The sequence below is a fragment of the Chinchilla lanigera genome, unplaced genomic scaffold (genome assembly GCF_000276665.1).
Source record: "Chinchilla lanigera isolate Chin_1 unplaced genomic scaffold, ChiLan1.0 scaffold00019, whole genome shotgun sequence".
Lineage (NCBI taxonomy): Eukaryota > Metazoa > Chordata > Mammalia > Rodentia > Chinchillidae > Chinchilla > Chinchilla lanigera.
The window spans coordinates 18,193,558-18,206,019 of NW_004955420.1; the positions used below are offsets into that span (position 1 = coordinate 18,193,558).

A 12,462-nucleotide genomic window follows, 5' to 3' on the forward strand; every position below is an offset into this window, starting at 1 on the left:
ACTTTTCACAAGTTCCACAGGCGATTCATTTGGAGGTTATAGAGACAGGATAGGTCAAGATGCTTAGTACAGTACTTGGCATCAATTTTACTGGACTCAATTAATTGAAAAAGAGCATCCAACTTTAATCTTTTGCAGAATGTCATCTGCCCAATTATTATACCTCATTACTGTTCATGTCTAGCTGAACTATGCAGTATGAGGAAATATGATCTTATCAGTACGGGGGCTGTGTCATCGTGCATTTGTAAAGACCTATTAATGAGCATTTTGTATGTGCCCAGATTGAAATGGATAAATACCTTAATCCTTTCAGTCACAAACTTGGCCTGGAAACACGTATATCAAACTCATGAAAGCAACTTTTGCATAATTAAGAAATCAATTATGCTACAAAGATGCCAGGAACAAGCCCTTTTATTTTGCTAAAGGTTATGCAACTCCATGAAATGGTTGGGAACTTTTTCCCAGACTGGTGTTTGGAGTATTTGTTTACTCTTTGCAAAGGTACAAAGCCAGTTTCCTTTGGTTAGTACTGGGATTCAGTAAACCAGCAAAAATTGCTATCTTCTTAAAATTTTCCAGGGTAAAAATTAGTAAAGAAACAACTTCATGCCAACTGAAAAAGTACAACTCTGATTCTTTTTTTGGATATTAAAGTTTGAGGCTTTTCATGTAGCAAAGACAAGCATGAGATCACATGCAGAAATCAAGCTAGCCTTGCAGGCATTGTAAAAGTAGATAGACCACAGACGTCCACACTTCAAGGGCTAGAAAAGAAACTATTGAGGCAATGAGATGTACAAATTTAGAGAAATGGTTTGATTTAAGTTTAATTAATCTGCACATTTTTATATGAATTCAGAACTAATAAATTTCAACCCTGAAAATGTCTTGATATTGTTGAGAAGATAAATGTAATTTCAGAAACACAGAGGATATCTACTCAGAAATGCAATATTAATATTGACTCTTTGTTTGGATAGTTTTGTCCTATGCTGCCTGTTATATTAGTCATCTTAAAAATATTTCTTGCTTCTCTCTTACATACATAGGGTTGAGGGGAAAAATACTACCATTCTAGAAGACAGCCATAGCCACATGAATTTGAGACTTTAAAATGAAAGAAGAATTAACAGGGACCAAAACTTGGGAATGGATGCTTGCTTGAGTTTTAGTATTACAACGTAACTAGTGAAGCAGAGCAAATCATTGCAAATAGTTCTAGGTTTGAAATTTCACTCTAGTATTAACTTTATTTTGAACTAGCTAAGAATCAGAGGTATAGTTTATTGGGCCTCAGTTTCTCGAGGTATAGGATGGGGAGCTGGACCTATAGTCTTAAAAATACTGCTCTGTTGTAATATTTTCTTATTAGTACTTACTTGTACTATTTATGTGCTATTTGTACTATTGTATTTACTTGTACTATGTATAAGCTGCAGTTGTGAGGTAACTAGGAGAGTGCTTCAGGATGTCATATGTAGTAAAAATGTAAATAAAGTTCAGATCTTAGAAGCTCAAAAAAAGTTTTTGAGAGGAAAATTAGAGTTAGATTAAGCAAGAGAGTAACAAAGTCATGTTGGCCTGAATAGGGAAGAGTAGAGAATACAAGTTAAGCTACAGGAAAAGAAAAAGAAAAAGATAAGAAAGAGAAAAAGATAGAGAAATTGTCTGAATCTGAATATAAAAGTCAAAAGACTGTTACATCTGTCAAGTAGTCACTACACAGCTGTGTTAAGCATTAATGCCCTTAAGAAACATAAAGGCAAAGAGTCTAATGTAAACTCTGGGTGCAATTTGTCCTCCAATGGATTCTGGCTTCCATAAATATAACTGCCTATATTTATACTAATATGGATTTGTTAGCTAAAATCAAATTTCTTCCTGAGGAGTATAAAGAGTACTTGTATCTGTAACAATTTGACTCACAGCAACTCAATAAAAAATCCACCCTCCACATAGCCTATGATCATGAAGGTAATGGTGAAGGATTTTTTTTAAAGAAAAAGAAAACCATGCACAAACGAAAAGCAGGCAGAGAGAAAACACACAGCAGGAAAGTGATAGAGGTAATTAAACTAAAAATATTTTACGGTCACATTCTATAAAGTATATTCCCTTCCCACCAATTTTCTCTGTACTATAAAGAAAAATACAAAATTGATTCCTTACCAGCATAAAATTGGTACTATGTTTTGGAAAGGAAATCACAGGCTATTATAGGCATTTTCCAAGCTGATTTATTCTTTTCAAATGATTGCCAGGAAATTAGATTTCCATTTTTCTTTGTCTAATCATTCATACTCTTTCTTAGAGATTTGCATGAAAATAAGAGCTGAAAGAAACTTAGCTGAAGAAGAGGCAAGTGGAGAATTCATATAGATGCATATCAATCACAGCAGACTCAAGTATATATAATGTTAGAGAGGCATAATTAGACCAAATGTGTATATTTTGCAAAGATTTAATTTTGCAGTCTGTTAAATCTCCATGCATCAATTATCACAGCTGTGAGATAACAAATCAAAAACATGCATATGATACTCTAAAATGAATAGTCCAAGAAACTATGAAGGTACTAATTCCTATCTGTAGCTATACACGCAAAAATTCAAATATGTACCAAAAATTTGGGGGGACTATTTTTTAATTAACATAATTTTAAGTCATATTTTTTTCTCTGATGAAATATACTGTTTTTTTAAACATGAAGCCTAAAATTCTCTTTAAAACAGAGCACACCAATCAGAAAAAAGCTCATCCTAGGGACAGAAGGCTCTATATTTTTACATATGGCACATAAACTAACATGAGTAGAATATGCCCCTAACTAGCCAAGGATGATGTCACATGCCTGTAATCCCAGCACTGGGGAAGCTCAGGTAGGAAGATTGCCAGGAGCTCGAGGCCCAGGCTACATACTGATTTGAAGATCAGCCTGAACTACATAGTGAGACCCTATCTCAAAAAATGAAAAAAATCACAAAAATCAAAACCAAACCAAACCAAACCAACCAAACAAAAAATATGGCCCTGACTAATGTCAGTACTCTTGGATTGTAAAGTTTCTAGGACAAAGAAATTAGAATAGCAGTGATAGCGAACCTTTTAGAGATGCATGCCCAAAGTACATCTCAAAACCCACTGATTTATCACAAAGTGACAGCTCTACGATTCAACCCAAATACTGAGGTTTTCGTTTTGATTATACATACATTAACATTTTTTGCCTTAAAAGAAAAATGAATAATACATGTACCATAGGTTTGCCATCACTGTACTAGATACACTATTCCTTCTTTTGTATAATCTACAGATGCTATTTTAAATTGTCTCATTAGCTTATGCAATACTGAGAATAAATTCCTGAGCTTCTCTAAACTTTAAAAGCTCTTTTGATTAGGAATTCACCACTAAATTATAAACTACAGGGAGGTAGGGACACCATCTTTCTCATCTCTGTTGAAGCCTGTACTTGTCTTTGCTAAGTACTGAAATGCTACTTTCATTTTTTTTTTTTTTTCTCTTTTTGAGACAGGGTCGCACTCTGCAGTTCAGCCTGGCCTTGAGCTCACTTTGTAACCCAGGTTGGTCTTGAACTCACAGCAATCCTCTTGCCTCAGCCTCCTGAGTGCCAGGATTACAGGCATGTGCCACCGTGCTCAGCTGAAATGCTACTTTCAAAAGTCTCTTTAGTATTTTCCAAAATGTTTTACTACCTCTTCTCTTTAGAATATCCAGACTAACTTCCACATCCACCTATCAAACAAAAGCTGCACCTCAAGGAAAAAATTAAAGTGTGGCCACTTTATTTATCTATAAGATGAAACAGCAAACTTTAGGGACAGGGTTAAGCTTGGCCCACTCAATAAAAATCTAAAAACATTTTATAGGGATATTAAAAAGAGAATAATTCATGATGCAAGAAAAATGCAAAATTAAATTTCCAAGTCCATGAATAAAGTTTTACTGGAACAGTTGTCTCATTCATCAGTGTAATACCTGTGACTGCTTTTCTGCTATGGCTACAGAACTGAGCGATGCAAGAGACCACTGGGACCAAAAAGCCTGAAATATTTATGACCAATATTTTATGGAAAAAAAAATGTTTACAGGTCCCTGTGCTAGATGATCAGACTCTTTCCTGTGAACTGCAAAAAAAAAAAAAAAGAAAGAAAGACAAGGTTATCACGGAACAACTAGTTCAGCGTGATATGCAGCTGAGTAATTCTCTTGGTGTCATTTTGGTTGGGTTTAACTTTTCCAGACAGAACTGAGAGCAATTTGAGAGTATTACATAATTCCATGACATGCATGCTCAGGGAAGGCACTTATCCCTTCTGAGTCCGTATGGTGATTCAAGTCTGTGTTTCTTTGATCCCTGTTACGTGATTTTAGAAGAACTAAATCAATTTTGCACTGGAATATATTAAAGTGTATTTCCATCTGATATCTAACAGAATCCACACGATTGGTAATAGGAATTCTGTCTGCAACCCAGAGTTCTAATTCTCTTTTACAAGGAACCTCTTAATTAAACTTTCTGATCAGTCTGCTGTACAAAATTGTACAAATATGAATTGCCAAGTTTACATGCTAAAAGTAAATAATGAGGGTCCTTCCAGCCAAAAAGGTCTTAAATGTTCAAATTGCTTCAAGTCCTTTGAAGACAGATCATGCCTGTTTTATATCCCTTAGCCACACCCTGTGCCCCGTCATTGGGTAGATTCAGAGGAGACCTCCCCTCAGCAGTACAGTCCAGCCTCCTCAACCCACACTTAGGTTTATTTAAGCATGAATAAGGGGCCTTATTCACTTTCCATAACTCTCTCCCTACAGTGGATCGTTTCATATGAGAAAATAACCATTATTTATTGTTTGCATTTCTATTAGAAAAGATCATCTTTGCCTTAGGCAAGATACGTTTTGGTCTCATTTTTTGCTCTGAAATCCTGAATGTCTGAATTTCTCAAATGTCTATATTTTTTACATTTATCTGGAGATTGGCAATGCTTCCAATGCAATAACTTAACTAAACTAATGAATGATTATTCTTAACTAGCAAAAGATAAGTATAGAGAGAGTGCTCACTGGCCAACAAATGAGCACTTTTCCTAACATCCTATCACACTTTTCCTACCATCTTTTCCTAACAGCTAGTCTATTCTTGTTAGTCATAAAACAGTTAACATCATCAACAATTCAAGAGGTAAGGTAAAATTTAACATAAATAGGTTGCACATATATGCTAATATGGTTGCAAAATATTTTCTGTTTATGTAAAAAAATGTATTGCTGGGAGACAATCTGGAGCAAGGCTACTAAAATGGCAATAAGATATTGCTTTGTTCATCTGCCCTCATTTGTCTAAGGAACACACGTTAGGTCTCAGAATCTTTCTCAACAAAGTGCTCGAACAAGTCGCTGTGTAGTAAAATCTCTTCTCAACCCCAGCCTACCACAGTATTCCCAAAAATGGATTGTGTGCACCCTGAACAGGTACCAGCCAAACCATTTGGAAGAAAGAGGACTTTTATGGTTTTAAAAACACACATTGTTACTAGAATTGTGTGTTAGTAACTCTGTTAGTACGGTCTCTGATTCCGTTTTAGAACATTGGTGAACTCCTCAAAAGGAAAGTTATAAAGCATAGGATACACAAACGGTTTAAACTGGAAAATAAGAACCACACCAGTTTATCTGAACCTATTGTGACCAGCTGTCACACAGTATCGTGTTCTACATTGTCCACCAGTCATCCCTTTTTTGATGCAAAAAAGTCACCCCTGTTCATGCTTAAAGGCACACATCAACACACTCACTGTTTTTGAAGTAAGTGCTGGTGCTGTTGCTGCTGCTGCTGTCTGTATGTTTCGATTGTGTGCTGTGGAAGGTACTGCATGAGCTCCAGGGACTCTTTGATCTTTAACAGCATTTCGTAAGTCTCACGACCCCTCACCTAGGCAAGAATAGACAGAAAGAGAGGAACAAATGAAGAACTGTAGAGTAGGATTATTAGAAAAAAGTATAGGTGATCCTCGTCATCCATGGTTCTGTTAATTCTAATTGTTCTGCTTGCTAACATTTACTTGTAACACGGAAATCAATACTCCTGGCACTTTTGGTTCATTGACAGATATGCACAGTGGGAAAATATCTGAGTCACTTGTGCACTTAATTCTACAGGTGGAGTGGGTTTAGGTTGCCCATCATCCCTTTGTGAACTTCCTAAGAACCTGTTCGGTGACAAAACAAGAATCCACTGCAACTAGGTCTGGAAGGACAAGATTGTAACAGGAATAAAATGAGCTGCTATTTTAGAGAATGTCTTAAAAGCCTGAAGAGTAAGGAGACAGCCAGGGCCAGAAGGAGGCAAGCAAGATACGCAGGGAACTGCAAACCCCTGAGAGTTATTATCCACTTAAATTTTGAACACCAGCTCTTCTGTTAGTTTTTTCCCTGAGCACAAGGGGCAGCATTTGCCAGAATATGGGATTGGATTGATTTTTTTTTTTTCCCCTCTCACCAGAGTCTTAATTCCAGCACTGGAGCCCTTTCTCTGAGAATTCTCTCCAGACTCCATCTTCTGCTTATATGTGCCTCCTTCTAAAGTGTCCACACAGCTCTATGCCCCACTCTACTGAGGTTTTTATTGCATTGTATTATCACTGCCTATTCTCAGTCAAAGACAAGCTCTTTGAAGGCAAGAATTGTGTCCTGCAGAGCTGTACTTGCTCAGATCCAGTGTATTTGCCACTCAACAAATACCCATTAAACACATGCTGAATTGATAGAGTTGCTTTTCCTTCCCAACACCTCAGTGGCTGATTTTTCAGTACTCTTAGACTTAAATTGTTCCAGGGTATTTTTTTGCATTTGTAAAACCTGAAATTTTGTTTAAAAATAGTTTTTAAAGCAGTTCCTCTCTCATTAGCTGAGAACATAGTTCTGTAATGTTTGCTATATCAGGGTAATATTTCATTTAAAGGTCATAAATCATTTTCCATGTGTAGCCTGAGATAGAAGGAACTGACAACTTCAGCGGAATTGATTTCTGATTCATCAAGTGGCAAGCTATTTCCCAAGGCTCTGGGTAGGTGTGGCACACCCAAACTTGTTGAGTTGCTTTAAGCTGGATTCAGGGCAACAGCAGAGAGTCAGTTCTCTTGGTCCTGCTTTCCTGCATCTTATGCCAGTTTAGGTGGCATCAAGGGCTATACTTACCACCAAAACTTTGTTGCTATTCTAGCTGCCAAAGACCTAGAGTAGTAAAAATTCAGTGAACTGCAGTCATAATCTAATGAAGTAACCTTATTGGTGACTTTGGGAGGGATAATGTTCTTTGTAGAAGCAAATGATATTCTTACACAATAACTAGGCCAAGCCTCCTGGCTATTCACATACAACTGAGGATTCTGCCTTACTTGGCTTTCATTATGTCACTCCCTAAAAGAAAATGAAAGTTCTAGATATACAGAAATGATTCCTGTTTGAGAAGATGTGAGTGATTATTATCCTGGTGCGATAATTACCCATGTTATATAATGGATCAAATTACCATGTTGTTCCCCATAAAGATGTACACATTTATCTCAATAAAAACTGATAGTCAACATTCTATAATTATAGTCTCATCAACTTTGTGAATTTCTTTTCTAACAAAATATTAGGACTAAATTGATATAGCCACACTGTGGGATAGTCATCATTTATAAATAATGAAATGTAAATAAATTTTAAGTACTTGTGTTAAAAAGTGTGTTAGGAGGTACCTTTAATTGGGTGGGAAAGAAAATAGAAGAATTTACACTATTAATATATTTCAAAACTATGGAAGGAAAGATTTCCTATGTTTAAAAAAATTACAGAAACATATATATATACTCTCTTTGCTTTATTTCTGTTTCTCCCACCATTATAAATATTTGTAATCCCCAAACTTCATAAATTGAAATCATAACCCCTAAAATGATGATATAAGGAGGTGGGGGCCTCCATAGGTTATTTGGGTCACTCAGAAGCTTCAAGAAAAGCATTAGTGTCCTTGTAAGAGAGATCTTAGAGAGCTCTTCAGCCATCTCTCCATCATTTGAAAAAGAGAGGAGAAGACAGTTTGTAACTCAGAAGAAGGCCCTCACCAGAGGACCAGGCTGGTGTGTTGATCTCAGACCCCCAAACTCCATGATTATAAGAAATAAATTTCTGTTGTTTATAAGTCACCTCAATTATATTACTTTCTGGTTGCATCTCCAACTGACTAAAATAGTTCCTCTCCATTGACACAGATAACTGGAAAGTGTCATTTAGTAAAAGACCATTCAAAGAAGGTTAGAATGAGGTGATCATGACTATCCACGGGAAACTCACTGGCAAGTATAACAGCTCATCATCTGGGGATCTTCGTTTCTTGATGGATGTCATCTGGATGCCATGTGTATTCTGACGAAAAGCTGGTGGAAAAGAAATGCAAGTTTCACTGTGGGAACATTTTGGCAGCAATAATATATGTTAAACATATTTAGTTATTAAATATTAACCATATTTAATAATACATATTAAACAGAATGCCATAATGATAGAAACATCCGCAAGACTAAGGAGTCTGGTCTTAAACATCCACTTAGTGGGTGATACTTGCTTTACAGTAAATGCATTCTTAGTAATAATGAGGTAAGGAAAAGGTAAGGAGGAGTAAGTCAAGGGAGAAAATTCAGGAAGTTGAGAAATAGCATTCAGGTTAAGTAAATAGGCAGGAAAGCGTGCATCTTGCTCATGTGGCTCTGAGAAGAGCTCTCAAGAAAAGGCAGAAAAATTGGATCCATGTTTTGTTTTTCAGCTCATTCATGTCCCATGGAATTAAATGTGTGTTGTAGAAACTTTTTTGATAAGGTAAGGGAATTAATGAGGAATAAATTCCTAAGATATACCCAGCCAGAATGTAGGGTATAAAGGTAATCTGTCTGCCAAAATTCAGATAATCTGTTCTTACTGGAAGTCATTAATTTATAGGTAAATGGAGTGCTCAGGTAAGAGATAGGAGCTATGCTATCAGGAAGACACAAAGGTTTTGCGGATGTTTCTATCATTATGGCATTCTGTCATGTCATATATGTATGAATTTTTTGAGAACTGATGAGAGACAGAAAGAACCAACAGGAGAAGCATGAACTACTGCCAATCAGAAGTTGGTGGTGAGGGGCTCTCCTGCAAAATATAATATAATCTGGATACCAATCAATGGTAACATTATACTTTTTTTCACACAAAAAATCATAATATGATATTTTAAAATATTTATGGCTGTGATATCAGCTTTGCCCAAGACACCTTCCTGAATCCAGTTTCACCCACGTTAGCAGCTCATGTGCATTCGTGATCTTCCAGCTCTACTTTCATTTATTTTGCATTATTGCTTCCATGAAATATTTCATTTTAAAAGCTTCCATTAGTTAAAATCAAATTTGAAGACACCTGATGAAGTTTCTGAGGCCCCAAAAGGGTCATATATGCGAGATCAAGACTGGACCAGACCTGCTCTGCATCCTTACTCATTATGCCACATGAAATATACCTTTAAATATAATTGTCTCACTTGTTCTGATTGTTTTATTGTCATTGAATCATGAGGTTGGAAGATGTTATTTTAGTCCTCATGCTTAATATCGGAATGATAAGTTGATATCAATAGGCTAGATTCTGCTTCTCAAGAGTTAGGTGGCAGAAGAACCACTTGTAGGGCTTGCAAAACACCTATAACTGGGTTTGTAAAACATAGATTACTGAGCTTCACCTCCAAAGTCTCTAATACAAGAAGGCTGTACTTTGGGGCTTAAGAATTTGTATTTTGGGGCAGGGGGACATAGCTCGGCGGCACAGTTCCTGCCTGGCAAACACAGGTCTTGAGTTTGATTTCTGGTATCAAAGAAAAAAAAAAAGAGTTTACATTTCTACCCAGTTTCCAGACAATGTTGATATAACTAGTGCAGCAGTCACACTGTGAGGAGCTGCGTAACAAGAAGTGCTAGTTATGAATATTTGCTTTCATACATCTATAGTATATACTTAGGGTCCATTTTATTGTCTCCATCAACATTATACTTATTTCCACTCCTGCGGGGGCCTCAAGTCATACTGGCAGCTAAAGCTAATAGTTCTCATCATGCAGTTTCTCTAACACTGCCTCCACACCCCCTTCATCTGCTGAAGACTCAACACTACCCCACTTGGCTGCTACATCTACTTACGGCGCTTCGTACCATCACCGTTTTTTGTGCTGTCCGAAACTTGCTGCTTTCTGATGCTGTCTTCGTCTGCCTTCCTATCTCTTCCTGGGCAAGCACAGATCCTGGCCTCAAAGCAACGCCGGCCCAGGACTTGCCCACTAGGAATTGGAGAAAAGAGAAAGGAAAATCTGCAGTCAAGGACTGTGCAGAGCCTCTGGAGTCTTCCTGGCCATCACGGGCACACCATAACCACCCATACAGCTGTGACTGCTCTGAGGAAGGTCCGCAAAGAACTTGGCACAACACAAAAGTGCTTATGTGCCACCAGCAATATTAGTAAATAACATTCCATTTGTTCTGCAAAGAACCTCCAAGCCATTAGCTGAACAGCTGCATTTAGCTACATATTTTGGAGGAAACTTGAGTTAATCCAGTGGACTTCTGAGGATAAAATCCCCTCAGGTATCCCAGACTTACTCAAAGAAACTGTTAAATGCCTCAGGGCCACATAAAAACAAAGGCTGTCTAATAACAAACAATTCCAGTCAAAGGTCAAGAATTCAGGTATGAGGCAACTTGTACACCTTCCTAGTTCTCCCCTCTTCTAATTTTACCCACCCTTGTCTTTCTCTACTTCCTTTCTTTTTTATGGAAGTGTTCACAGCAAGAATTTAAAGCACAAAGGACAAAACTGAGGTGGGCTCCACCGTGCATCCAAAGCCAGTGATGAAACACAATTTCACCTTTCCCTCTGCCCACGGTTGCTTGTAGAATGAGTCTTACAAATATCACTTACTCTCTGGTTTCCAGAGTAACGATGATTAAAATTGGACGGCGGTTCATCCCTCCGACACAACTGCTGTTACACATGAAATTATACAAGACCGTCGTGAATTCAGTGCCAACCTGAGCACAGGAGAAAAGAAAAAGCTGCATTAATGATGGTTTGAGCTGATAGTCTTCCTTCTCTACTCTTTCCTCTTTGGAAAGAATTCCACTACAAATGAAGGCAAATGCTTCCTTCTAGGAGGCAATGTCTGACGTCCACTGTGGATTCGTCTTTCCTTTGCCTTGCGGGACGCTTCAAGCTAATGTTTGAAATGTTGGAGACAACATAGGTGAGATAGGCTTTAACAGATCTTTGATCTCTGACCCAGTTTATTGCATGCTGATTCAAATCACCCAGAATATAGGCTACAGCATAGACATGAATATCACTAAGAGAGCTGAAAAAATTGTCAAAAATAGCAGCATCACTCCATCACTCCATATTTTCCCTACAGAAGCAAAACTGTATAATACATTTGAGGATACATTCCCATAAGTAACATTCTGGACTTTAAAATGTTCTCAGAACTAAATCATCTAGGTTATTTTTTATTTTAATTTTTATCCATACATGTTTACAGTATACAATGATTGTATTTTTTGTGGGGAGTTGGTACATGTGCATAGCACATCTTAATTTTTTTAAAGTGCTCATTCATGGATAAGGCCACTGAAGCCCACAGGAGGACAGTCACGTGTCAAAGATCCACAGAGCAAGTTGGCAAACCACATAACTTCGGTCTCATTACTTTTGTATAGTTTCTACCACAGTATTCTGCTATGCACAACAGACTTACAAATTTACCAACTGGTCAGGCAAAAGTCAGCTAAGAGATTTCTCTTAGATGCTCCGATTTACAAATCAGTATCAGAATTCTTACATCCAGCACCAGTGTGGAATCCACTATGGAATCCACGGTCAGATGGACAGAAACCCTATTTCCAGCTCAATTATTATCTGTCTTTATTATGGTAACATCGATAAAATTCACATTTGCATATTAATTCAGTAAATATTTGGGCATTTTGAAAGGAAGGCACGTGGAGAAGAGGGACAAAAGAAATATCAAAAAATTATATGTTTGATGATGGGGCCTCACACAGAGAGAGATACATGGTAGAAACACCCTTGTTACCAACAGTAATGTTATTCTCAAGTCCTCCCAGTCAGCCAATGTGACTGTCATGGATCTGTCTTTTTTTTTCTTTTCTTTTCTTGCTCTTTACCTGAGGTGGCTCATAAGGCACCAGCACACTCTGTCTTCCTGTGATGGGGTCTTCTACATATTGGGCGTGGCTGTTCCCTTCTACTCGAATCAGATGACTGGGAGGGGCAATCTGCCCTACAGAACAGAAAAAGGCAAACTGATTAGTTTACTGATCGTCCTAATAAAGTAAATAAAAGGAA

The 12,462-nt window shown here is 37.3% G+C and overlaps 1 protein-coding gene across 7 annotated transcripts in view; it reads right to left on the reverse strand.

Moving 5' to 3' along the window:
• Tp63 (tumor protein p63) overlaps positions 1-12,462 on the reverse strand; it is a 206,148-nt gene that overhangs the window by 14,919 nt on the left and 178,767 nt on the right. For 4 of the 7 annotated variants that reach the window (XM_005383230.2, XM_005383232.2, XM_005383233.2 and 1 more), the window contains 5 exons: positions 12,282-12,397; positions 11,023-11,132; positions 10,248-10,384; positions 8,371-8,453; positions 5,826-5,962 (listed from right to left, as the gene is read on the reverse strand). In XM_005383230.2, coding sequence (XP_005383287.1) covers positions 5,826-5,962; positions 8,371-8,453; positions 10,248-10,384; positions 11,023-11,132; positions 12,282-12,397 — 583 coding nt within the window. The remainder of the gene's footprint in view (positions 1-5,825; positions 5,963-8,370; positions 8,454-10,247; positions 10,385-11,022; positions 11,133-12,281; positions 12,398-12,462) is intronic. The other 3 variants (XM_005383231.2, XM_005383235.2, XM_013513584.1) reach the window with 2 other exon arrangements.